Here is a 27978-nt window from a genome sequence, read left to right as displayed (position 1 = left end):
CGTTTCTCTCCACACCTTCTGACCACAGACCTGAAAAGGGCCTAACACTGGCTCAGGCTGAGCGCGAAACGGGTCCTTGGGAAAGATGGGGATTCGCTACCAGCCGCACTACCACTTCCGACCACCAGAATGCAGTGTCACAGAGACCGGGTGCTCAGGGAAGTACCCAACCTAAGTTGTGGAAATGCAAGGCTTTTTCAAAACCGATTAATTTCAAGGCCGCAGCAGCAAAGCATTAAACCAGACACAGGGCCTGTGCAGCAGCACAGGCTGCAGGACTTGACACTGGCCCTGACTTGGGGCCTCAAGGATCTGGAGATCCAGAAGCCAGCCCTGCCCTCAGACAGGAGCCGACAGTGCTCAGGGTGCCAGGCATCCCCTCACTATCTCCACCTGCTTGCCTGTCCTTTTCCCCCACTATCCTCCTGACTCTACTACGCACAATACGTAGAGAAAATTATATTTTCAGAGAAAGCCCTTAGGGTGCAGTTTTTGCAAAAGGTGTATGGTTTCACAATTGTTAGGAAATTTCTCTGGGGAAATGGGAGAGCCCCTACGGGAAACAAACACAGAAAATCCAAGCTCTGCAAATTTTAACTTTAGCTAAGCCCTCTCATTTGCTTCTAAAATAACTCTGCAACCCTTCATTTTTATATTCAAAGCAGCCTGCATGTTCCACACTATGTATAGACACCTGAGCAAGAAGAGTGGCCCAGAAGTAGCTCCAAAGGTCCTGGCCAATGTTTAAAATTCTCTAAGAGAAACAGGGTGGGGCTGAGAAAAATCTGACCTGCTGGGAGACCCTAGGACCTGTTCCCATCTTTCAGGTTCCGCTACATAAAAGGGGAGCATTGAACTGGTGTGTCTCCCTGCCTCATTCAGCTCTAACACCCATTCACCTTCAGAAGGTTTGTAAGACAGACCAGGCTAATGAGAAATTCACTGGGGAACAAAGGCATCCAACCTGCTTGACAAACTAAGTAGGAGTCGGTAGCGGCCACTCTTCTGAATCAAGGACTAGCATATCCTACATGTCCTTGCTGAAAAGAGAGCAGCTAATGCCTGCATAGTTCCCAGCTAAATGCTGCTAAATTCCCTTACACACTCAGCATGTTATTGTGTGCAGAATGCTTTCTTCCCAGCCTCTTCCCTGGTAGGAGCTAACTGATAATGGGCATTGCGGTCCAAGCCCGCCCCGTATGGGATCTGTGACCTTGGGCCAGTCCCTAATCCCTGTGGGTCTCCTGATTCCCAAGTGTACAGCAAGGAGGTTGGATGGGCCATTAAAGAGCAATTCAGTCCTAAAACAATTTTATGAATCTCTGAGTTTCAAGCAAATGTCACATAAGAGGTTGTCTAGCAGAACAGATATTTCTGTGCCCAAAGCATTTTTCTGAGGAAGCAATGTCTGAGGAGAAAACGAGCTTGGGTGGCTGATGTGAACTTCTGGTCTCTAATCTCTGTGCTGCCTCATTGAGGTACCCATGGAAACTCGGGGGATTATGCAAGAGCCTTCTTAGCTACTCAAAACTCCCGGCACCTACCCTTCTCTTTGGTAATCTTCGTCCAGATTTGACAGGAGCTGTGAGCCTGCCGTGGAGAGGTCGACCGCAGCCAGGGGCAGGTCACGATAGGCAAAGTTCACCAGCTGCACGGGAGCAATGCTCTTGGTTTCTTCATCTACTTGTTGGGAGATGATCTCAACTTCAGAAATTCCTCCTACTATGGCAGGCCTGAGTTGGGGAGAAGAGCGACAGGGCAGTCAACCTTCAGGAATAAAGTAATTCTTCTACTGTCCAAGGGAAGAAAGAAGAATGCATCAGAATCCATGCTGTGCTGGGGGTGAGTGGAGGAAGCTTGAGGTCGCCAATCCTCCACACTGGCCACCCAAGGGACTGGACTGAAGCCCCTGTCTCTTCCACCAGTTGGAGAATGGTAGAGGAAGGCTAGGAGGAATTGCTCATATCTGCAAATAGGAGCTATGGAGGTCGGATCCTTATCAAGGGGGCTATAGACCCAGATCGAAATTCTGCCCACCAGCAAAACCAGGGGTTAGACTTTTCAGATTTTTTTGGTCCCTATACTTTATATGGGAGTAATATATTCTTTTTCTTTCTTTTTTTTTTAAAGATTTATTTATTTGAGAGAAAGAGAGAGAACACAAGCAAGGGGAGGGGCAAAGAGAGACAGAGGGGAAGCCAATTCCCTGCTGAGTGGGGAACCCAATTTGGGGCTCCGTCTCAGGGCCCTGAGATTGTGACCTGAGCCAAAACCCAAGAGTCAAATGCTTAACTGACTGAATCACCTAGGCGCCCCGAAGTAATAAACTCTTTTTAAACTGTCTCCTGGGTTTCTCTGTAAAGGTTCTCTGAAATGTTCCTACTCTCTGTACCACAATAGAGGGAAGAGGCTTCTGTATGTGACTGGACGTCCTTCTGGTGGTTGGGGAACTGACCTGGAGAGACTGTGTGGGCCTTGGACGGTGAGGACAGCAGAGGACAGCTGTCCCTGGCTGCCACTCTCTTCCTACACGAACTGGTCCTATTACATCTCCCCTTTTAAGGCTGAGAATAGGAAATGGAGGCCACTTGATCAAACTTCCATGGAGCTGCCTGTCGCCTACATCACTGCATGCTCCCGTCACTGTGGGCCCCTGTCACTGCGTGCCCTCGTCACTGTGTGCCCATTCACTGAGGGCCCAAGTCACTGCTCCCAGCGGATGTGTGGCAGTCTGCCTGGCACTGTGACCACAGGGAGCCACTACTGACATCAGTGGGACTGGAGGATTACATATCCGGCAGTGTGGCAGTGTCCTGTCCAAACACCAGCAGAGACCCTGCGGAGAGATGCTGGGTAAGAGCACTTTGGTTTAACTTCCTGGGGTGCCATCTTTGGTCCGCTAACACATCCCTGACCTTCTCTTAACCTGTAGAATCTGAGGGGCTGGGTCTTATGCTTCTGGCTAAACAATGAAGGTCAGAAAGAAAAATGGCATGAGTGGAGAGGAGTAGAGATGAAATATCTGGGGGAACATCGAGAGGCCAGTTTTAAAACTGGGGTGGCAGTCAGTCTTGGCGCTGCTCTTGGGCTCTGGTGCTGACTCTGATGCTGACGTTCTGGAGCCTCAGCTTCTCCAACTGAAACACAAGGAGGTGAAACAGAGGCTTCCTAAGGGCCATTCGTTATCACCCTAGCGTCTGATGTGGAGAAGAGACATGGAGCACAGCGGAGGAGCTTTGCAGGGACTAGTCTCTACACGGGGGTGGGAACCTCTAAGTTCCAGACTTTTCCTTTCCAACCATCACTGAATTCTAACCAGTCATACACGGCGGCAGTTATTGAGGAAGTTTAGAGCTGAATCTGTCTGCTGTTCTCTTGTTTGAATCATCCAGATAACTGAGGAAAAAGTGGGATTTTTAACTGAATGCCACGGGTTGGCAGCCTAAACCACCTGGATTCACCAAGTAATTTCCAGTGCCCCAATTCTCTTCGGTAGGGCTTATTTAAACCTTGGCTTTTTGCTACCTGTCAAGCACAGAGAGTAGTACTCATCATTGTGTGACATTTACAAAATGCCTCAAGATCTTCAGGAGGAACAATCATAGGATGTGAGACTTCTGTGTTTCTCGACAATTGAAATAAAAGTGTGGGTGTTTGGTAGGGAATCCTGGCTCCTCCAGGTGTTTCCAAAAATGTTGATGCTGAGTTGAGTTTGTTCTCTTTTCTTTTGGGCTACTCACGGAAGCTACGGGTGGCTTACTGGACACAGAGAACTTTCTGATCCATGGGCTGTTCAGAGGGCTGGAGTGAATTTCTGAGACTAACAGGATGTGGCTTTGAGCAGCAGGGGACAGACTACTTCAGCCTTCCTGACTTTTTGCTGTTTCCCCCTTGCCAGTGGTTACAGCAGCCCAGCACCATTTCTGCTCATGTGGTCATCTCCGTAGGAGAAAACAAGACCTCCCTTGGTGAGAGCAAAGGTTCATAGCCTGGGTGTTGAGACTAGACTCTGGTCTCAGATACGAAGAACACTATGATGGACAATGTGTATTAATGGCCCCATTCTTCAGCCTCTCCTTTCAACCATGGGACCCTGCAGAGCTCCTCCCATCAGAAGGAAGACTATGATTCTCCACCCTTGATGCTGGGCTCAGTTTTATGATTTGTTTTGGTCAAGGGGATGTTAGCAGACATGACATAGGCAGAAACATGAAAAGGAGCTTCAATTTCTCCTGTACCTCCGATATTGCCATTGGAAGGTGACCAGCCTAGTCTAAGGGAGGATGAGCAGAGGCCAGTTTCATGCAGATCAGCTGACAGCAAGCCAAGCCCCATGTTGAAGAGTGATTCCAGATCAGCAGCTATCTAGCTGGCTACCCCACACATGGAGGAATAAATACTGACTGCTGTATTCTACACAGGTACCACAGTTCATTGTTACACAGCATTACTGTGGGCAAGAGATAATGGGTTCCTGCTCCATGATGACAGCAGCCAGCCCCATAGCTAGGCAGGCTGGGGCCATGGAGTGTGACAGAAAGAATGCTGTTCCCATCTTGGTATTTTTGCCAGTGAGTTGCAAAACACAAAATAAGTGACGACTTTGCTGGTGTTTGGTAAGAAGTGGTGGTCCACATGGCATCTCAGATTTGGGAAATGAAAGCACTTCTGCCTTAAGAGTTCTGCCCTTAAAGCCTGCTTTTAGAAACCCTCTCATGATTTCTAAACTTCCTTGCAATTCCCATTTTGTTAATTTACCTTAAGCATGTCCTAATCTTCCTGAGGTTTGCTTTTGAAGTTTTCTCCAGTTTCTATGGCCTCCTGCTAAAGGAAGTGTGTATAGTGGTTGTCTGAATCAGAAGATCCTTGTCTTAAGGAAGATTTATAGCAACAGTTTTGGGCTACAAAATTCCTCTGCTTTTTTAAACCAAAAAAAGAGATGATATCGGTCAGGAAACTCAGAGAAAGAGCTGATTTTTAACATGTCATTTTAACTTCGGGCTCTAGGGCAAAATTGCCTGGAGCTCCTCCATCTTCCCAGGGCTGAGGAAGGAGCTCCTGGTTGCACCCACGATTCTGAGGTACTAACTCATCATCCCCAGAGCAGAGATCCCGTCTGTTACTTACTGTGGATTGGTCATGTTGAAAGATGCTCCCAGAGCCATGGGTTTTCTTGGTGTCTACTGGGGGTCAGCCGTCTTGAAGCCTGCCGTCAGCATTGCTAAACGTGAGTTCTTAAAAGACATACAGAACGGTACCTTGAAAACAAATAATTGAATGGTAGGAATTTATTACACTCAGATGTCAAACCTAAGTCCTCCTAAACTCATCTAAAAATGGAAGTCCTTAGAACTTTCTTCAATATAGCACTTTTCTTCAAAGTTATGTTTGAACAAAGTATATGTTGAACAGATTCGTACAATTATGTTCTTGTGGGTAAGAACAGGCAGAATTACTCTCCATTTCAGAGATGAATAAATATGTCCAGAGTGACAAAATCACTTTTGTGTGTCACACATAGATGACAGAAGAAACCAGACTGGACCCCAGGTTTTCTAAATTTTCATCTATAGTTCTTTCCACTTTTCCAGCATGCCTAAGCAAACCAGGGTAATTTTATACTCTAGCTTTAGGAATCTCAAAAATCTCAAGTGCTTTCCCACAATGAGAGAGGCAGCACATCCTGGAGTAAGACTGCCTGGGTCAGCACCTGGCTCCCACTTATTAGCCTTGTCACCTTGGTAAATTACTTAACCCCTTTGTCCTTAGTTTCTCCACCTAAAAGGTAAGAGTGATAATAGAACTAACTAATTGAATTAATGCATATGAAACACTTAGAATAGTGCCCGGTGTGTAGTGCTGGCTTTTATTATCGCAAGTATTATTTAATCAATTTAAGTTGTACGGTCTGTTGAATCTGAGCACATTCCGAAGCATGCAGACGGCTGGGTGTAAGATTTCCTCTTAAAATCTGGACTAAGTAAACAGAATACACTTTTCTATAAACCAGCACCATGGCACCACCTGGACGTCTTCTAAGATACAGTAACAATCTGGCAGAGTGTACACAAAGAGACAGAGCTGGGTTCTGAGGGATTCTGTACATGTTATAAGGGAGGTTGCTCCAAGGGGCAATTCTTGTGGATACTGCATTCTGCTGCAAACCACCTTTGCTGCAAGACATCACCATGAGAGAAAGCTCCTCTCCCAGTCCCAAAGCTCAGCAAGCAGAGACACTTGAACCCGAGAGACAAAAGAAGTATGACATCACATAAAAGGCATAGGCACTCCCAGGACCAGAAGATGGATGGTAAATCTGCAAACTGGGGAAGCTCCCTGAAGTTCTGTATAATTAAGAAATGACAGCTGAAGTTAAAGGTAATTGAGTAAATCTTGGGAATGTGTTAGAGCAACTGGAGGAGAGATAGAGAACTTTCTAAAATTAGAAGGGCCTTCATATATGAGGCCGCTGTTTCCACAACAGCTGTACGAGGGGCCCAGAAAGCAAGAGATGAGAGCGGGGAGAATTTGGATAGGGGTTTTGTAAACACCCCCCGCTGAGGGTTTCCCCTTACCTTAGTATACCTTAGTAAGAAGGTTCTAAACATTAGAATCAAAACTCTCCTTTACAGTATTTGGAATTGGGTATTAATTGTACAGTAAGCTTTATACGGGTGTCCATCCTATAATAGAGACATATTCGGTCTTAATCTTCTCTGTTCTCTGCCTCAGTGATGTCAGGCTCAGGGTATGCACAAATGGGAGACCATGTGAGCAATGGCCTCTTCCAGAATGGTGTTTTAACAAGCTGTATTCCCTAGTGAGTACTCTAAAGGCTGCAAAAAGTTATCAGCCCTGTGAAAGATATAAAAGGAAGATCTTTGCATTTATGGACCTCCCAGTCTGGTTGGGCTGTCAAGTTTGAAACACATAAAACTCAAAAATTTGTGTGCCCTTAGTCATGAAGAATGAGTAAAAACTGGGAGTTCTGTAAGTAATAAAGATGAACTACTGTACTAATATAGTACGGCCGGTATAAAACAGAAACAGAAATGAAAATGACTTTTAAAGATTCTTGGACTATTTGGGAAGAAAAACTTCAAATATATAGAATTATAAAGAATTACAGAATGAATTTCTAGTTATCCATCACCCAACTTCAACAGTTATCAATTCATGGATAGTCTTGTGTTCTCCATATCCCTGTCCATCCCCACCCCTCATGATTATGTCATTTCAATCATCTGTAAAAGTTTCAATATGTAGCTTAAAGAATAAGGATTCCCTTTAAAAGACAAAACCACAAAGCTATCACTGCTCCTAAGTCAGCAATATTTTCTTAACATTATTAAATATCCAGGCATTGTTTACATTTCTCCATTTATCCTATAGTTTTTAAGGTTTGCTGAATCAGAAGCCAACATTATGATTGGTTAATATGACCCTTACTTCTCAATGAATATGTAGGTTTTCCCCTCTATACAATGTTTCCCCCTGCAATTTATTGGAAAAGCTGGGTCATTGGTCCTGGAAAGTTTCCCAGTCTGGGTTATGGTAACTGTATCCCTTTCATGCCATGAATCTGTCCTCTGCCTTTCCTGCAAATTTTAGTTAATCTACAGGGACTTTAATCAGATTCAGTTTTCTTTTCTTTTCTTTTTCTTTTTTTTTTGGCAAGACTATGTAGGCAGTGTTATAACTTTCCTCAGGAGATACATGTCTTCTTGTTCTTCTTTTCGTGATAGTAACAGCCATTGGTGATCACTTCCTAGATCCATAAATTCATTAGGATTTGCAAAAGGGGCATATTGATTTTATCATGCCTTTTCCATTTACCAGCTTACATGAAGACAAACTCTTCCTCATCAACTATTTGATTACCTACCCTAAGATACAGTCACAGAAAAGGATAAATGCTTAACTTTTCCTTTTATTGACTGATTTTCAAAATTTGATTAACTGGTATCTTGTTACCTTCCAAACTCAGTCAACGAGGGTTTTGTTGCTGTTGTTTGTTTGCTTGTTTTTTAAATTTTCCACAGCATCATGGAATTAACTAACTTGGCAGGAGTTGAGTGAAGGAACAGAATCCCTGGTAAGCAGGATGGTAGTTTCCTAAAAAACAGATATGGGGGTGGGTAAGAAATGATTGGCATCTCCAGTAGAAGGCAAAGATGAGGCAGGACAGAGAGTAAATCATATTTGGATGGGCAGTGAGTAGGCTGCTTCAGTCAGTGGTTTTGATCCTTAATAAGCAGCACATTTTAGAAAACAAGCTCCCTGAAGGTGATGTTATTTAAAAACAATATTCTCCAAATAAAATAACCCCAAAGCACAAGCCTAGCACAAAGCAGGTGTAGTCTAGCACTCTATAAATGAACATTTGAAGTGCAAACCTGCTGTCTCATAAACCTGGTAAAAGCAGAAGAGAAAACCTGTTTTGGATTTACAGGGTCTGGCTATGGTGGGTAGTGAGCCTGTTTTTTTGACTTTAGTAAAATCCACTTGTTGCTCAACAGCCTTTGTAATTACCAATATCATTTGCTTGTTCAAGCCAGATTTGCAAAATTCAGGCTGGCATCCTAGGAATTTTAAAGCTGAAAAAGGCTTCTAAGATCAAGTGGTCAATTCCCTCACTTGTCAGGTGAAAAAGTCCGTAATACAGTTCACCTGCCCCCAGAGGCACCCTGGTCAATTCCTCATCCCTTACTTGTGTATTAGCCCCTTGGCATACGTGACCTGCTTTCATATGCATCCCACTGGTTTCCAAGCCTGGTTTACTCAGAATCACCTGGGGGCCTTTTGGGATGCATAAATTCATAGGCTATACTGCAGAACTGCTGAATCATAACTCTGCAGGTGGAGTTTGACAATCTTGAAGTTCCCCAGGTGTCGAACATGCAACCACTCCATTTGACTCTCTGTTATATATATCAATGGTTCTCAAACTTTCCATCATACCAGAATCACTCGGAAAACTACTGGCCCCATCCACAAACTTTCTAACTTAGTATGTTTAGGGTGGGAGCCTGAGATTCATATTTTGAACAAATTCTGAGGGGATACTGTTTGCTGATCCATAGACCACATTTTGATCTTCTGAATCAGAAACTACTTGAGGTAAAGATGGCCTTTTTTTAAAAAAAAAATTTTATTTCTTTTCAGCGTAACAGTATTCATTGCTTTTGCACCACACCCAGTGCTCCATGCAATCCGTGCCCTCTCTAATACCCACCACCTGGTTCCCCCAACCTCCCACCCCCCCACCTCTTCAAACCCCTCAGATTGTTTTTCAGAGTCCATAGTCTCTCATTGTTCAACTCCCCTTCCAATTTCCCCCAACTCCCTTCTCCTAACTCCCCATGTCCTCAATCTATTTGTTATGCTCCACAAATAAGTGAAACCATATGATAATTGACTCTCTCTGCTTGACTTATGTCACTCAGCATAATCTCTTGCAGTCCCGTCCATGTTGATACAAAAGTTGGGTATTCATCCTTTCTGATGGAGGCAAAATACTCCATAGTGTATATGGACCACATCTTCCTTATCCATTTATCCGTTGAAGGGCATCTTGGTTCTTTCCACAGTTTGGCGACCTCAATGGATAAAGATGGCCTTTTAATCCCTATTTTGCAGATGGAGTTGACTGGTTGCAAAGCTTATATGATGGAGCTGTCAGCAGAATCTACCCTGGCCAGGCTCAAGGAGGCCAGGTTTATCAGCTGGAAATACTTTCATTTGCAATAACAGAGTATCTGACTACCAGTGACTCAGGCAGTAAAGACTTTTAATGATCTTACCTCACAAGAAGCCTGAAGGCAGTGGCTCTGAGATATCACCAAGGACTCAAGCCCTTTCCATCCTTCCCCAATCCTCTGTGCATTACTCACACTTATTGCCCTATGGTTGCCAGAATGGCTGCTGCAGCCCCACCTTGCATGCCAGCTCCCCAACAGGAAGAAAGAACCAAAGCCTTTCTCCTCACAAAGTTCTGATCTTTTATTATGCAGGAATTATCTTTCCAAGCCCTCTAGCCAACATCTCCTGGTATCTCCTTGGACAGAGCTCGGTCACATGGTCACATGGCTGTGAAGAAGCCTGGGACAATGGGTAGCTGGCCAAAGGAGTAAGGCCGGATAGGAGAGCCCAGTTCAGTCAGTTCATCCCTTGGGGCTGGGCATATTGTTTCCATAAACAAATCTCCATTCTCTTCAGCAAGAAGTGGGAAGGAGCTGTTGCAGGTGTAACTGTCTGCCAGGCCAGGTTGGGATACTTCTGATACAATTCTGAGGCTCAGCTGCATAAGTTTCCTAGCTCTCCAAATAAGACTGACCAAATATTGGTAAGTGGGTGGCAGGAAATATAAAGGATGCACTCTCACAAAATCTCAGGGCTCTTCTTTTATTTAGAAAGCATTGGATGTGTGAGGTTCAATTTTGACATCATCAAGCTTGCTGTAGAATCTGTTCCCAGCGAGAAGCCACTGAGCACTGGGGCACCTTTCACAGACATTATGTTCCACACCAGCAGGAGGAGAAAGTTGTGTTTTTTGTGCTGAATGAGAAAAGTTTCTGTATAACAGCACAAAGTCATCCTTGTTGTTACCTTGACCCATTAATACCTTGCTCCATTAACAAGGAACTAAAATGAAGACAATCAATCATATACCCAAGCCTTCTCCCACCGTAATCTCCCGTCTATTGCAAAATTCTCAGCTATCAAATGAGTGGACAGGTAGCCCACAGTGGCTCTCTTTTCTAGGTGTAGTAAGTGTCCTGTGGATGCCTCTAACTTTCTATTGTGTTTGCTCCTCTTCACTTAGATAGTCATGCAGCCTATCAATTATTATCAGTCTCACCAAGTAATGATCACACAAAACTAGATCCCATCATCCCAAATTATTTGGATATTCCAAGAAGAAAATCAAGAGGACCATTATCATAACCTTTTCATTCCCCCCAATAATTTTTTCCTAACAAACGTTCCCTAAATTGAACATTTCATGTCCCTGAATGGACAAAGTATCCCCTCATGGCCTCCCTACCCCTAACTGGCCTGGATAGGAAAGAATGCCACTTAGCAGGCACTCCTCAGCCCAGACCTGCTGTCATTTTCTCTCTGGAACTCTGCAGAGCTTCTGGGAAACTCTATTATCTATGGTTTTGGGAAGTGCCAAGAATGAGCAGGGGGTGTAATGGTTGTCCCATTATCCCTTACCTGGATCAGGCAAATCTTAAGTATTTATGCCACACCTTACAAATCCCCAAAGCAATATTTTGCTTTATGTGATATTAACTATGTTATGAACCCAGATAAAGTTAATTTTGCTGCTAAATCTTCATGACACCAGGTAAGTGACCATTCTTAGTTAAATGGAGGGAAAAAGTCCTCTTTCTTCAATACTTTCATACTACAAATGGTATGATGTAAAAGTGGCCCCCATTATCAGACCCCCATTATATAGACCCTCCCTATATCAATGCCCCTTTGTTACAGCCTGTTTCTCTTCATCTCCTGAGTTCTATGTTGAAATCCTAATCCCAGCATGGGGGTATGAAGATGTGGATCTTTGGATAGATCGTGGGGGTGGAGCCCTCATGAATTAGATTAGTACACTCATAGGAAGAGATACTTGGCTATGTGAAGATTCAGCAAGAATATAGTTATCTGAAAACTAGGAAGAGAGCTCTCACCAGATACCAGATCTACCATCACCTATCTTGGACTATGCAGCCTCCAGAACAGAGAGAAAGAAATGCTTGTTGTTGAAGTCACCCAGTCTCTGGTATTCTGTTACAGCAGCCTGAATGGACCAAGGTAGTCTCATAACTTTTCATTGCCCTGTCTCTGGGTTTGGCTATGTGACTGGATTTGTCCAAGTAGATTGGAGGTTGTGATAGTTAATTTTATGTGTCAACTTGACACATAAAACGATATTTAAACATTACTTCTGGGTATGTCTGTGAGGGTGTGTCTGTATGTTTAAGATTTTATTTATTTTAGAGAGAAAGAGAGAGAATGTGTGTGTGTGTGTGTGTGTGTGTGTGTGTGTGTGTGAGCATGAGCAGAGGGAGGGGCAGAGAGAGAGGGAGAGGGAAAGAATCTCCAGCTGACTCCATGCCCAGCATGGAACCCAATGCAGGATTCAATTCTATAACCCCAAGACCAGGACCTGAGCAGAAACCAAGAGTTGGATGCTTAATTAACTGAGACACCCAGGCACCCCTGTGAGGGTGTTTTTGGATGAGATTAACATTTGAATTGGTATACTGAGTAGAGTAGTTTGCCCTCCCCAATACGGGTGGGCTTGTCCAATCTGTTGAAGGCCTGAATAGAAGACTACAAGGTTGAGTAAGAAAGAATTCTTTCTCTCTGCCTGTCTTTGAGCTGGGACATCATCAGTCTTTTGCTCTCAGACTTAGACTCCCAACTTATACCACTGGCTCTCCTGGCTAGACTTTTCAGGTTCCATAATCAGCCAGCCTAATCACATGACCATGCTTCATGTTTGCTGATATATTGGGGAACTACAGAGAAACAGAATAAAAAATGGGCTGGGCCTCTTTCTTGCGGATCATCATGACAACATACACAGCTGAGCTCACCTGCTGCAGGACGTCCAGTCGCCTCAGTCAAGGCCTGCCAATAGCCAGCTGTTCCCCTGAGTGAGCTCAGTCAAGACCAGAAGAAACACCCAGCTGTGCCGAGCCTAAACTGCCAACCCAGATTCATGAGCTAAATAAAGTTTTTTTTTTAAAAAATTCATTATTGAGTTCTTTATTAGCATCTTCCATGTTCCAGGAACAATACCAAACATTGACATTACATGATAAATGAGACATGGTCACTGTACTCCAGAAACCTGTGGGCTAGTGATAGAGACAGAGAGGCATAGATAGACAGATGCATAGATGGAAATTAAAATTCAAAAAGGTGAGAATTACGAAACATTACAAGAGTGTTTTCAAAGCTCTGAACCTCTTTATAAATATTAAGCAACTAATGATTCCTCACACTGGCAGGCACAATCCCCCTCTACTTTCAGCCATCTGTCAAGGAAAGGTTTTTTTTTTTTTAAGCCCACCAAGTTTTGGGGGTAGTATATTATGTGGTATTATTGTGGCAATAGATCACTGATACATTATAGACAAATGTCCACTGCAACACATAAAATACAAAGATGTATATATATATATATATATTTTTTTTAAAGATTTTATTTATTTATTTGACAGAGAGATCATAAGCAGGCAGAGAGGCAGGCAGAGAGAGGAGGAAGCAGGCTCCCTGCTGAGCAGAGAGCCCGATGTGGGGCTCGATCCCAGGACTCTGAGATCATGACCTGAGCCGAAGGCAGTGGCTTAACCCACTGAGCCACCCAGGCGCCCCCAAAGATGTATATTTTTAAAGCATGAAATTTTCCTGCATCCTCCATCTTCACCTTTCACATCTCAGTTGAGGTCCCTGTGTTAACACCCAGGTGTAGAAATCCTTGCTCAGAATCATGCAAACATATACTCACAACTACAGGTTAATTTTTGTGGGTTTGTTTTTACAAAATAAAACCAACTCTGCAGTTTGGTTTTATCACTTACCAATATATAGTGGACATCCTTCTGGTCAACAGGCAAAGATCTATACTTTTTTCTGATTTCTTAATTCTTACATATACACACATGCACATATACAACTCTACGTAAATGGCTTGTCATAAAATTCAAGTTTTTAGGGAGCTCTGGACTTCCACTCGTGCGTGAGGCGAGCGGAGCCAGAGTTGAGACCAGAGGCTAAACTCGGGATCTGACAAGATGGCCGGCCCGCCCCCCGGATTATCAAGGAAACCCAGTGTTTGCTGGAAGAACCAGTTCCTGGCAATTAAAGCAGAACCAGATGAGAGCAACGCCCGTTATTTTCATGTGGTCATTGCTGGCCTTCAGGATTCCCCCTCTGTGGGAGGGACTTTTAAGCTTGAACTATTCCTACCAGAAGAATACCCAATGGCAGCCCCTAAAGTACGTTTCATGACCAAAATTTATCATCCTAATGTAGACAAGTTGGGAAGAATATGTTTAGATATTTTGAAAGATAAGTGGTCCCCAGCACTGCAGATTCGCACAGTTCTGGTATTGATCCAGGCTTTGTTAAGTGCTCCCAATCCGGATGATCCATTAGCAAACGATGTAGCAGAGCAGTGGAAGACCAATGAGACCCAAGCCATAGAAACAGCTAGAGCATGGACTAGGCTATATGCCATGAATAATATTTAAAATCGATATGATCATCAAGTGTGCATCACTTATCCTGTTCTGCCAAGACTTCTTCCTTTTTTGTTTGCATTTAATGGACACAGTCTTAGAAACATTACAGAATAAAAGCCCAGACATCTTTAAAAAAAAAAATTCAAGTTTTTAGTGGTGCCTGCTTCCCCCATATTACCTGCTTTACTGTTCCCCTCCCCCAACAACATAACCATGTTAAACCTATATGTGTCTTTCCTGACTGTTCTTTGTTCTTATATAATTGTACAAAGTTGTTTGCTTTATTCAAAAATATGTATTATTTGGGGCTGCCTGGGTGGCTCAGTGGGTTAAGCCTCTGCCTTCAGCTCAGGTCATGATCTCAGGGTCCTGGGATCGAGTCCCACATCGGGCTCTCTGCTAGGCGGGGAGCCTGCTTCCTCCTCTCTCTCTCTCTACTTGTGATCTCTCTGTCAAATAAATAAAATCTTTAAAAAAATATGCATTATTCATACTTACCTACTTTTTGCTTTTCCTACTCAGTATCTTCCAAGTCCACTCTCAACAACGTCTCCCAAGTAAAGCAGAAAACTCAAATTCATTCTTTAATTGATGGCTGTATAGGATTCATGGTGTGAATGGGCCATAATTTAGTTAATAATTTGCCCACTGATGGGCAGTTTCTGATTTTTTTTTAGGCCACTGTGAAAAATGCTATGATAAACATCCTCGAAATAAACATTTCAATTTGTATTTATTTTTCCGTGTATGGGATAGAGTCTCAGGAGTGACATTAGTGGACTGAAGAGTATATATTTAAAATTTTAACAGTTAAAACAAGATTGCTTTCCCAAGGACTGTAATAATTCATACTCCAGCATAACTCTTTGAGGGAAGAGTCTTAATCATTCACAAGCTGCTAAGGGTGGCTGTGAACACTTGCTTAATTACACCCCCTTGCCATGGAGCTCTGGAGTGAGAACAGGAGACAAGGATGAAAGCAAAACTAATAATACGTACTTTTATGCCACAACATACTCAGTTGACTTAGGGACCATCCTGTCAAAGTATTCCTATGTGTTGTTTTGGCAACAGTCAACCCTCAGAATCCTACTTTTTTCCTTGTGCCATAAACCCTAACCATCCAAAGCAAACCAATCAAATAACCAGTTTCTGGGTTCTCTTGGGAACCCACCCCAGGCCTACTGCCAGGACTGACAAGCTGGCAAAGAGAATGGGTAAAAATATGGCAAGCTTAAACTAGATATAGTTCCTGACGACTAGATATCTTATCAAAGGAGAACAATTTTAGGAAGAGCCATCCTCTTTTTCACAACTTCAGTGTACCAATATATAAGACAGTGCCCATAACATCACCAGACACTGTCAGAAGGTGACACCAGAATTTCCTGAAGTTGTCCCCTCCACTGTTGTGCTTGCTCTCCTGTCCTCACTCCCAGGAGAGTCAGGTGTCCTTTCATGGATCACAAGTCTTTGTGATGACAATGGTCAAAATGTTGGCCAATGTCCCATTTGAACACCAATGGCATAGTGCTCATTGGCACAAAGCTGGTTCTCTGGTTTAGGTCATGATTTGGGGAGAAGTGCCACTCACTAATACCTCTCTTTGGATAACCTAGGTCTTTTTGGAAGCTTCCCAACTGGAGCTATCACTCTATATGACGTTGCTATGCAACTGTGCTCTATAGACATCTCCTGGGATGCTGGAAAGACTTCACTTCCTTCTAGACAACATTGTTTATTTTAAAAGGGTAGAGACTGGAGCAAATGCAAGGCAGGGTATCCACATGCCTTTCTATCAGTCAGGGCCCCTCAGATAACAGGCATTTAGAGAGATCCCAGCAAGTTCAAAGCTTGGTGCTTAGCACTGGGATACAACATGGTCTAAGGCCAACCCTGCTCTCAAGTTTCCAATCTCATCAGATTGAAGGTTCCAAAGCAGCAATATGTGAAATAATGATTGAAGGGGACATGTGCTGAGCAGTACAGAGTGAAGGTCTGGCAAGAGGAAGGCAGGAGGAAGGCAGTGTGGCCTGCACAATGAAAAGGCAGTGCTTCTTCACACGGATGTTGTGACCTGGCCTTGCCCCACACCACTTACCTGGTCAATGGCAAGAGTAAGAAGACAACATCAGCTTTCCAGACTCAAGACCAATGGTGTCCACCAGAGGATCTAGCTGCATCGGGCCTGAGAACCACATGTAGAGATTGTCCAAAATGCAGATTCCTGGGCCACTCTAGTGATCCTGATCCAGGAAGCCAGGAACTGGAGTTTCCTTGCAGCCCAGGTGACTGACCACCTGAGAAAACCCGGCCTGCCTAACTTACCCACCCCCTACTGGCTGTACTTTTATGCCCCTCCTTCAAGAACCACAATTAGGGTCTCTTTAATTACACAAATATCTCCGGGCCTCAGTTCATTCTAGTCCCCTCTCCTGCCAACCCTCTGTGAACCGACTGCCATTCCCAGCTTGTCTACACTTGGAAAATCCTCCATCATCTCTAGAAGCTCTGGGTCCTGAGTCCATTTCTCTAGCCTCAACAGTCCTTTCTTATCTGCCCTCCACTCAGAACAAACTACAGATACTCTCAACAAGGTTTACATCCAGGGTCAGGAAACACAATAAAACAATTCTAAGACCCAAACTGGACTTTTAACACAGCACAGGCTTAATGGGACAGAGGTATGGAAAATGGGAAAATCCCTTAGTCAGAGCCCAGTATTGCCACTGGGATGAGGTGACAGACCCGCCTCAGGCACCGTCATAGTATTTCCTTTGATCCTGGTAGGTGGCAAAGTAGTATGGCATGTGAGAAATTTTTACTGCTACGACCACGTACCATTGTCTCTAAGAAGCCTCGATATAATGTACACAATTTAGTAACAGCTTGTCGACAAGAAAACTTACATACTGTCACATTAAATCTGTGCATCAACTGGAAGACCCTAATGGTTTTAATACCAGGAAACCATTAATTCAGTGTTAGCACTGAAGATGGTGAATGTGGGGTTATTATTAATATTGAATATTTAAAACATAAGAAGATAAAAATAAATATAAACTAAATATAAGGATGGCTGAGGAAGAAAGCAGTCTAGAGCCTCCTTACAAACTCTTCCTTCTGCTACTAAATGACCAAAAAGCCAAGGGAAGGGAGAGAGGGAGTGCAGATGTGAAAGTACAAAAGGGGAATTCAGAACTTAATGTCCTGTCCATCAAGAAAGAAGCAACCCGGGGAGTCATAAAGAGCCATATCCCTGAGACTCCTAAATCTGGAAGGGTGACGGAAGTCTCTTGGGAGAGCCAGGAGAGGTGGCTGCCACACTGGAGGCAACTTTAATCTCCTGCATTATCAGCAAGTGCCGCCAGGCAGCAGAGGTGGGCTGCCAGAGCATGGCCCTACCTGCTCTACCATCTGCTCCTATGGACCAGTGATTGGACCTGCCCCTGCAGGTGCACCCACGGAAGAGACCAGGGCCAATGCTAGCCTTGAGGGGCCTTCTCTAAAGTGGCTGTTCAAGGGGGAGTCCCTTAGGGAGTTCTCAGAAACCAAAGGGTGACCTGCATCAAGCTTCCAACAGGATAGCACATCCTTCCAGCTCAGTGGATAGAGAGCCCAGCCACAGCCTCACTCTGAGGGGTGAAGAGTAGGGAGGCTGGCTCCTGGGGCTATTTCCATAAAACAAATAAAAGTCACAGACCCTAAGATGGCCCACCTTATCAGTAAATAAACAAAAACACATAAATTCAAACCATTTTTCTCCTAATGGAGTGGGAAAGATTTATAAAACCTAGTATTGATGATGGTGTGGGAATAATGGCCATTCACACGCACTAGTGATAGGACTGTAAATTATTGCAAATTTGCTGAAGGGCAATTTGATAATATTTATCTAAATTATCTTAACACGTACTTTTTGACCGAGCAATTATACTTTTAGGAGACAGATTTTAAGGAAATAAGCTATTAAATATACACACACACAAAATGTAAGTTTGTTGGATCACTATTTTACTAGCACCATGCCTAGCACGTAGCAGATGTTCCAAAAATATTTGTTGACACAGAATCAATAAAATTATGAATTGAAAGCAACATAAATGTCTATCAATAGGAGATTGGTTAAATAAATAAGGAACTCATATATTCTGGGATTGTTATACAGCTACTGAAAAGGATGATGTCACCTAGAGCTGAGGGTTGGAAAGGAATGACTGCAAAGGGATATGAGGGAACTCTCTGGAAAAATGGAAACATTCCTTTTTTTTTTTTTTAAATATCTTATTTATTTATTTGAGACAGAGATCACAAGTAGGCAGAGAGGCAGGCAGATAGAGAGGAAGGGAAGCAGGCTCCCTGCTGAGAAGAGAGCCCGACTTGGGGCTCCATCCCAGGACCCTGAGATCAAGACCTGAGCTGAAGGCAGAGGCTTTAACCCACTGAGCCACCCAGGTGCCCCTAATGGAAGCATTCTAAGTCTTAGTTTTGGTGATGGCTGCAGTGTCCATTTAAGTGAGTGCTTTTTATTGTTTGTTTATTATACATTCAGCAACATGGTTGATTCTTTTAAAAAAATGGATGAGCTACTGAAACTAATGAAAACTATTGTCATTAACACAGAAAGTTGTCTGCAAGGTAACATTAACTAAAAAAAAGATGATAAAAGAACATATATGATGATCCCCATTTATGAAAAATATGTAGAAAATATGTGTATGACAGAGTGTGGAAGCAGACTTTCCTATTGTTCTAGAGCTCTGTAGATGCCCTAAAGTTAAGGACAAACATGGTAAGTGCTCACATTTCCTAAAGAAAGATGCCAGACCATCTATTTGGAACAGATGGTCAAGCTGGTCCAGTAACGACTACTCCCCACAGTCCGTTGGAGAGAAAGCTAGAAAAACGCATGCTAGACTCCCAGCTGGCTGGGGCAGTGGGAGATGGCCAGGTGAGGACACAGGACAGTGATGGGAGCAGCCTGTCCTTAGCTACCAACTAAGCAAGGATATGGCACCAAAGTTCTCAGTGAAAATTAATAGTTTAAGCAGAGTATGGATTTTTTTTCAAAGATTTTATTTATTTATTAATTTGACATAGAGAGAGAGACAGCGAGAGAGGAAACACATGCAGGGGGAGGGGGAGAGGGAGGAGCAGGTTTCCCACAGAGCAGGGAGCCCGATGCAGGGCTTAATCCCAGGACCCTGGGGTCATGACCTGAACTGAAGGCAGATGCTTAACCAACTGAGCCACCCAGGCGCCCCAGCAGAGCATGGATTTTTAAAGGATACTGAATCCTGGGGTGGGCCAGAGAGCCAAGCATAGAAACTGCATGGTCAGGATCACCAAGCAGACCCGGGCACTGCTCCAGCCAAAGTATCACTGATGCTGTGGCACCACACAAGCATTTTCTCCTTCTCCCTTCCAAGTTCTGGAAACCACAGCTCCAACCCATTGGCAGAGACAGATCAAACAGCTGCATCCTGGAGGCAAGGGAGGCTATTCCTTGGATGGTGGATTCAATCTGGGAATTTCCCTGAAACTGCAAAGGCCATTTAAAGGGGGCGGGATGGTCACAGATATGGAAAGTACCTTCTGACGTTACAGATTTCCTATGGGCATGTTGACCAGCTACCTAAGAAGGCTGCCTCTTAGACTAGAGGGTCCCGGCAGCATAGTGCCAAAGCAGGAACTAGGAGTAGCCCTAAGAAGTCAGGCAGCATGTCCAGTGGAATGGTGTATGCAATGCCCTCCTCTCTGGTCCTGCTGGAGAGGGCTGTGAGTAGGCTAGACACAGGAGGTGGGTTCTGAAGGAACTTACAGAAGCATCGGAGGAGGCAGAGTGTGCAGTGGGAGTGGGATGTGTCAGGGCAAGAGAATAGCTGGTCCACAGGTCAGGCTGTGCTGACTGGATGAGAGACTGAAGTTTTGATTTAGATGGAATATTTCAATTTTTGAAAAATGAGCCTTTCCTAAATCTTGAGAGTGATTAGAAAATCCAAGGTGCCTCTAAACATTCATATCAAGTGATGGAAAAGGGGAGACAACAGAATATGGTGGATAAAAGCATATTGTTTCCTATCAACTTCCATTCATCTAAAAGGTCTGGGTAGCTCTATTCCCAATCACTAAGGGCAGTTACACATAGGGAGGCAGGGAAGAGGTATTCTTGAGGAGAGTGCTTTTTGTTCATGAGCATTTTTTTTTAAAGGATACCTCCATTAAAAAAAATCTAGATATGATAGACATAGAAAACATTGAGCTAAGTGAAAGCCAGCCATAAAAGGCCACATATCGTACAATTCCATTTATATAAAATATCCAGAACAGATAAATCTCCAGAGGCAGAAAACAGATTAGTGGTTGCCAGGGTGTGAAGGGACAGAAGAATGGGGAGTGACTGCTTGACAGGTACAAGGTTTCCTTTTGGCTTATGAAATGTTCTAGAACCAAACAGAAATTGTTATACAGCAGTGTGAGTGTACTGAATGCCAATAATGGTAAATTTCATGTTTTGTATATTTAACAATTTTGAAAACTGGGAAAATGAAAACAAAAACCAATGAATGACAACAAACATTTAGATATAATGATTGACAGGGAAATATGTTCACCATAAATTAGAAAAAGTAGGTTTTAAAATTATGCCCAATATAAGAAACCCAATGTGTGAGTTATAAAGAAAGCAATTTGAAAGGACCGATCCTATGATGGTAACAGTCATTATTTCTGGGTGGTGAGACTATTGTTAACTGTTTATGTTTCTAAATTGTCTAATTTTCCTTTATAATGAACCAAGTCTACTGTTTAAAATATGTACATAGGCTAAAAATTGGTACATGTATAAGACAGGTACAGAGAAGGGACTGTGGAAATTCGGAGGCAGAAGACTTGGCTGGGTTCTTGTTACTTCCTTAAAGTAGCTTCCTCACACATGTCCTTACCTCCATGCTTCTTTTCTCAGACACACCTTATAGCTGCCACCAGATGCCTTTTCTGAAGCATAGCTATGATTTGTTCATTCCTTGACTCAAATACCCTCAGTGGTTCCCCACTTCCTACCGAACATAGTCTCAATTCCTTGGCCTGTGATTCAGAGCCTTCCACCATCTGGCCTCAACCATTTAAACCATTCCTCATCCTTCTCTATGCACTACACTCCAGCCACCTTATCCAGATGCCATGTTCCTAGTGCATGGACACACACACACACACACACACACACTGACCACTCTGCCACTGCTTCTAGAATTTTCTCTGCTTGGAATACGGATTTCCTTACTCCAAAAGCCCCCAGTCATGTCTGGTTCTCCAACCCAACCTTCTCTAAACCAGTGACATTGCTTCCACTTGAGGACATCTCTTTCTTCTCTCCCACCCATTTCAACTGTCTCTCTCTCAGGGCATGAATTACTTTTCTACTCCCTGTTACAGTGGTTTATGGTCATGTTCTATCTACTCTAGACTGATGCTCCTTAAAGGTCAGGGTTCATAATCAACAAATTTAAAAAAAAAAACCTCTCAGGCACATTTCTATGTGCCAGATTTAGTCAGTGGCTTTTCTAAAGACAAAAAAAAAAAAAAAAAATGCAAGGCTCTTGGATGACCCCATGAGTGTGCTTCCCACATTCAAAAAGTATTCCTCAATAATCCATCAAACTCGAGAATAGCTCTCAGCATGTCAATGCCATGCTGAGGCAGCTTGTAGAGGTGTCGTTAGCAGTGAACATGCAAGGTCATTTTTGTGTCTAAGGAGAAACTTAGCTGAGCTGTTATCTAGCAACTCATCTTTCTTCAGAATTCAGGAGCACATTAAAAAAAATTAATAGACTTTATTTTTTTAGAGCAGTGTCAGGCTTACAGGAAAATTGAGCGGAAAATACAGTGTTCCCATGTAGCCCCCTCTTAATAGTTTCCACCATTATTAACATGTTATGTTAGCATGGTACCTTTATTACAATTGACGAACCAATATTGCTACTTCACAAACTCTTCAGTTTACATTAGGGCTCACTGTGTTTTACATTCTATGGGTTTTGACAGATTCATAATGTCATGTGTCCACCCTAGCAATATCCTACACAACAGTTTCACGGCCCCCAACCCCCTCTGTTACAGCCGTTCATTCCTCCCTCCATCCCCCTGAATACCTGACAGCCACTGATCTTTTTACTGTGTCTATAGTTTTGCCTTTTCTTTCTTTTTTCAAAGATTTTATTTTTTACTTGACAGAGAAAGAGAGCACAAGTAGGGAGTGGCAGGCAGAGGGAGAGGGAGAAGAAGGCTCACCAGTGAGCAGGGAGCCCATGTGGGACTCGATCCCAGGACCCTGGGATCATGACCTGAGCCAAAGGCAGACACTTAACCAACTGAGCCACTCAGGGATCCTAGTTTTGCCTTTTCTGAACATCATATAGGTGGAATCATACAGCATGTTGCCTTTTCAAATAGGCTTCTTATACTTAGCTATATGCATTTAAAGTTGTTTCATGTCTTTTTGTGGCTAGATAGCTTGTGTTTTTTCATTGCTGTTTAAACCCCATTGTTTGGATGTACCACAGTTTGTTAATCCATTCACCTATTGGACATCTTGGTTTCTTCCAGTTTTGGGTGGTTTTGAGTAAAACTGCTATAAGAATTTGTGTGCAGGTTCTTGTGTGGACAACTCCTTTGGGTTAATACCTAGGAGTGCAACTGCTGGATCATATGGTGAGAACACATTCAGTTTTGTGTGAAACCACCCGACTGTTTTCCAAAGTAGCCAGACCATACTATGTTGCATCCCATGGGCAAAGAGTGAGAATTTCTGTTGCTCTACACCCTCACCAGGGTTTGGTGTGTCAGTGTTCTGGGATTCTTCCATTCTAATAGGTGTGTAGTGGAATCGTGTTGTTTTAATTTGCAATTCCTTAATAACATATGATGTGTAGCATCTTTTCGTATGCTCATCTGACATCTGTATACTCTCTTTGGTGAGGTAACTGTGCAGATATTTTGCCTACTTTTTGACTGGGTTATTTTCTTATTACTGAGTTTCAAGAGTTCTTTGTATAATTTGAACACAAGTCCTTTACCAGATATGTGCTTTTCAAATATTTTCTTCCAGTTTGTGGCTTGTCTTTTCATTTCATTTCATTCAAAATTTCATTTTCATTGTCTTTCATTTCATTTTGTTTCTTATCTTTGGGAAAATAAGCACCAGAGCAGACAGAGAGACTGAGCCATCTTTGACCTCCAGCATTTACTGGGCAACTCTGTTTGGCATCCAGGTCTATTGGCTTTGATTGGCTCTGTGTGGCTGCTCAATTCACTGGCTTCAAAAGAGTAACTGACTTTTAAGTCAAATAGGAAGCCTTGCCATTGCCACTTCTGAAGTGTGCCAGAAGTGTGTAATCATTGCTAAGCACAGGGAGTTTGATGTTTCATTATTACTGCTGCATGTTTTTTGACCTTCACTGGTGAATTTATTCCACAAATGTTAGGACCCTTGCAGGATTCAATGCTGGGCCTGGCTCCTTGCTTGCAAAGCAGCCTCACTGTCTCTGCCACATGCCCTGGGCACCACTGAATGAGATTCTCTCTCAATCCATGGACTGAACTCAGAACAACTCAACACGACCCCTTGATTCTCTGCCAACTCCCACACTACACCTTTCCCACTTCCATCCTCACCTTGCTCTTCAGGTCTGGTATCTGCTGAGGTCTTCTGGCACCAGCTTCTGGTCCACTCCACTGTGCCTCTGATCCCAGGAGTACCTGGTGCAAAGACCCTCCCCATTGGCCTAGCTCCAGGTCACTGTGCTTTCCACAGCTCATGTGGCCACTCAGGTGGGACTCAAAGGGTGACACACAGAAGAATAAGATACAGACTTGCTTCCAGCAGTCTAGTTGGAAGAGGATATTAACATAAAGTAATCTGTGATAAATACCAAAGAATTCTGCAGATAGCAAATACAGTGGGTTTGTGTGGTTAATATTAGGAGACTTGTATTGTGGTTTTAATTGTAATTCCTCCCCCTTGTTTCCTCACCTATAACAAGGGCTGATAGGGATGGATGAGATCTATTCTTTTATTCAGAGTGTGGTCCCTGGACCAGTGGCAGCACTGGCATTACTTGAGAACTTGTTAGAAATGCAGATTCTCATCTTGTCCCAGACCTAATGAATCAGAGATCTGTACCTTAAGATTCCCAGGAGATTTATAGGACATCACAGTCTGAGAAGTATTGGGAGGCATGATCTTTAAATTCCCTTTCAGTTCTAAGCTTCTACAATCTGTGTCATTTCTTTTGACCCTGTCAGGCGGGAGGCTGCTGGAAGTTCCCTGGTAGGATGCTGACTGGCTGGGCCTGAAGAGAGCCTGAGGGTGCCTCAGCAAGCAGGCTCCAGTGCCAGGCATCCAGGCTGCTGGTCAGCATGACCCTCCAGGAGATTCATGCTGCCCTTCTGCCAGGGGAATGGCTCAAGTTGTTACAACAGAACATGACCCAAGATGGGAGCTAGGGGTGGTGCCCACGTGACATGAGCTCTGCCCGTTTATGCAGCTTCCCTTAGAGACCTGGCTCCCCATCGCTGAGCAGGCTTGGCTGCTCTGCTCGCCTTTTGGTCTGCTGAGTAGAGAGAGTGAAGGGAGAGAAGGGAGAGAAGGGAATTTGCAAGGAACATTTATAGCAAGTTCTGAGGCTGTAGACTTAGTAGTGGGGGAAGGATAGTGTGTGCTAAAATCTCTTCCTGTAAACACAAAGAACATTTCAGATATCAAATTCCTTTGCTTTCTTTGGGCTGATCCCTTGTACAACAGAAGGACATGGAACACAAATTATGCAGTGGGAACTGGCAATGTAGGTTCTAGCTCTGACTTCCCTCTTTTTTTTTTATTTTACAGATTTTACGTATTTATTTTGAGAGAGAGAGACAGACAGACAGCGTGAGCAGGAGGGGCAGAGGGAGAGGGAGAGAGTGAGTCTCAAGCAGACTCCATGCTGTGTGGAACCTGACAACCTGATGCAGGGCTTGATCCCAGGACCCTGAGATCATGACCCGAGGTGAAACCAAGAGTTGGACACTTAACAGACTGTGCCACTCAGGCACCCCCCACACACCCCAGACTTAGCTATTTTGAGGCATTTGAACAAGTCTCCTTCCCTTTCTGGACCTCAATGTTCACATCTGGAAAATGAGACCGGATTTGCTCATTCAAATATCTCAGCTCTAGGTTGAGCCTTACACTGGGCTAGGAGCTGGGAACACAAGTGATATTTATGGAGTCGACAGTTTGCAAACACTTTTAGAGAAACTTCCAGTTCAAATATTCTATTTTAAAGAAAGGCTTTGGACTCAGACCCAGGATCAAATCTGAGCTTTGCAACATACTAGCTGGGCATAAGCAAAATTCTTGGTTTTCTCATCTAGAACATGGGGGTAACAGTTGCTCTCTCATAAAGTTGTGATGAGGATTAGACCCGCTTCAGGAGGAGGAGGACTCAGTGGGATGGATGCCTTACAAACTGACCACATGCCCTGCATGAGCTACATCTTCTACTGTGAGCCACCAGCCACATATGGCTAGTAAAAGGTACACTGGACACTGGAGACCTACTATAAATAAAATGATTTTTTATATTTATTCCCAGTTGAAATAATATTCTGGATATATTGGTTAAATAAAATACATTAAATTTAATCTCACCAGCTTTTTACTTTTTTTAATGTGCTACTAGAAATTTAAAATTATACATGTGGCTTATACATTGCACAGCTCTGGTCTCAAAGAAACAAAACCATACTCTGCTGTCCTTGTTAGTTTACATTGTGGTAGGAAAAATAATATCCACACATGAATCCATACTCAAGAAAACCCCACCAGGGTGGAGAACCACAGGCCTACAAAGATGTGGAAAAGAAGGGGGAATCAGATGGGTTGGGATGGTTATGGAAAGCTTTGAGGATGAGGTCAAGTGTGAGTATGGCTTGGGTAGGTAGAAGGCATTCTCAGTGGGATGCACCAGGCTATGAGCTTCCGTATGGAAGGGTCTATAATTCTCCCATCATGCCTTGTATATGGTAGGTACCTGATGACTATTCACTATTTGAGGGGTTGGGGGGCAGAAGGGGAACACAGGAAAAACACCAATATAGGTGAAATACAGAGAGCTTGTTTGTGAAGAGGCTGGTCCCACTGAACTGGGGGATGTGCACCTGGGAACAACTGGGCAAGAGGTTGTCTACACAGGGTGGAGGCTTAGCATGGATGCAGTAGACAGTGAACCCATCTTTCCTGAGTATCCAGGGCTCATGCTCCCAAGTATTCTCCTTCCATAGCCTCAGCGTGCGTGTAGTAAGACCAGTCACTGACAACGCCAGAACTTGTCTGTACAAGGGAGCATTGCCTTTAATATATATGTACCTTGGCAGGCCTAAACACTTTTTCTATTCATCCCTAATCCTTTCAAATATTTCCTGAGCTCCTTGCTGGTACTCAGATCCCGCACTAGGTATGGGGGCCATAGAGATAACTGAGACACCATCCCTGCCGTCTTCTTGAGTGGGGCTTGGCAAACTAAGGTCTGCAGGCCAAATCCAGCCCATGGACTGTTTTTGTAAACAGAATTTCACTGGAACATAGGCCAGCCTATTCTTTTAGGTATTGTCTAGCTGCTTTTGTGTTACAATGGCAGAACGAATAGAGTAACAGAGAGTATATGGCCCACAAAATCTAAAATATTTACTACCTGGTCCTTTACACAAAACATTTGCTGACCCCAGCCTTCAGGCAACAAACATGTAAGCAAATAATGACAGTGTGATGTGATCAGAATTTGAAGAGAGGGATGGGAAGAAAGGGAGGGAGGTGCCAGAGGCAATTCCCAAGCTATGCCTTGCAGCACCATGGGTTTGTTGGGAAGACAACCTGGTAGGGAAGTGGAGGGGACCCTCCAAGAAGAAAAAACTGCATATGTGACCACAGAGAGGCAAACAGGGTCAATTCTAAAAGCTGGATCTGGCAAGAACACCAGCTTCAAGCAGATGCTTGGGGCAGCCCAGCAATCCTACTTCTATCGTTAATCCCATCACTCTCCCTCTTTCCCAGATGACTACTTGATGTCTTCTCCTCTCTCCTCACACCTCCAATGTCTCTGCTCATAGTCAGCTGATGACTTCCTTCTTATGGCCCAGAGGAAACTAAGACAATCACCAGAGAAGCTCTAGACGCTGCCATCCTGCCCCCACCACCCTAAGTTTCCCTCTTATCTGCAGCCTTGCCATTGCTTCTGCCTTCCCTTCTCTCTTCCAATGAACTGTTCAAATCCTAGCCAATGATCACCCTACCACTAAGGACTAGATCCCATCTGCTTAATAATTCTCTCACCTGTCCCTCTTCACTCCTGCAGCACTAATTACTCCCTCTCTGCGGGATGGATCCCAAGCGCTTTGAACATGCTACATTACCCCTCCTATCCTGAAAACATCCCTTACCATCACCACCCTCTCCAGCAGTACCCTTTTTTTTTCTGTTCCTTCCCAGCACATTCATTTGAAAATGTGTGCACATGTGCTGCTTCCAATTCCTTTCTTTTTTCTTTCTTTCTCTTTTTTTAAGATTTTATTTATTTATTTGACAGAGATCACAAGTAGGCAGAGAGGCAGGCGGAGAGAGGGGAAGGGAAGAGGCTCCCAGCGGAGCAGAGAGCCCGATGTGGGGCTTGATCTCAGGACC

The 27978-nt window shown here is 43.7% G+C and overlaps 1 protein-coding gene and 1 pseudogene across 5 annotated transcripts in view; one reads left to right on the top strand and one right to left on the bottom strand.

Annotated features, from left to right (window-relative positions):
• The window catches only part of TMEM266 (transmembrane protein 266), a 111551-nt gene that overhangs the window by 61904 nt on the left and 21669 nt on the right, over positions 1 to 27978 (bottom strand). For 2 of the 5 annotated variants that reach the window (XM_047737451.1, XM_047737455.1), the window contains exons 2-3: positions 5128 to 5258; positions 1545 to 1733 (exon numbers count right to left, since the gene is read on the bottom strand). In XM_047737451.1, coding sequence (XP_047593407.1) covers positions 1545 to 1733; positions 5128 to 5165 — 227 coding nt within the window. In that variant the 5' untranslated portion in view covers positions 5166 to 5258. Of the gene's footprint in view, positions 1 to 1544; positions 1734 to 5127; positions 5259 to 7974; positions 8116 to 27978 lie in introns of all 5 variants that reach the window. The other 3 variants (XM_047737452.1, XM_047737453.1, XM_047737454.1) reach the window with 3 other exon arrangements.
• On the top strand, positions 5164 to 14389 carry LOC125104377 (ubiquitin-conjugating enzyme E2 N-like; annotated as a pseudogene).

The sequence above is a fragment of the Lutra lutra genome, chromosome 7 (genome assembly GCF_902655055.1).
Source record: "Lutra lutra chromosome 7, mLutLut1.2, whole genome shotgun sequence".
Taxonomy (NCBI): Eukaryota; Metazoa; Chordata; class Mammalia; order Carnivora; family Mustelidae; genus Lutra; species Lutra lutra.
This window is presented reverse-complemented; position numbering and strand designations above follow the sequence as displayed.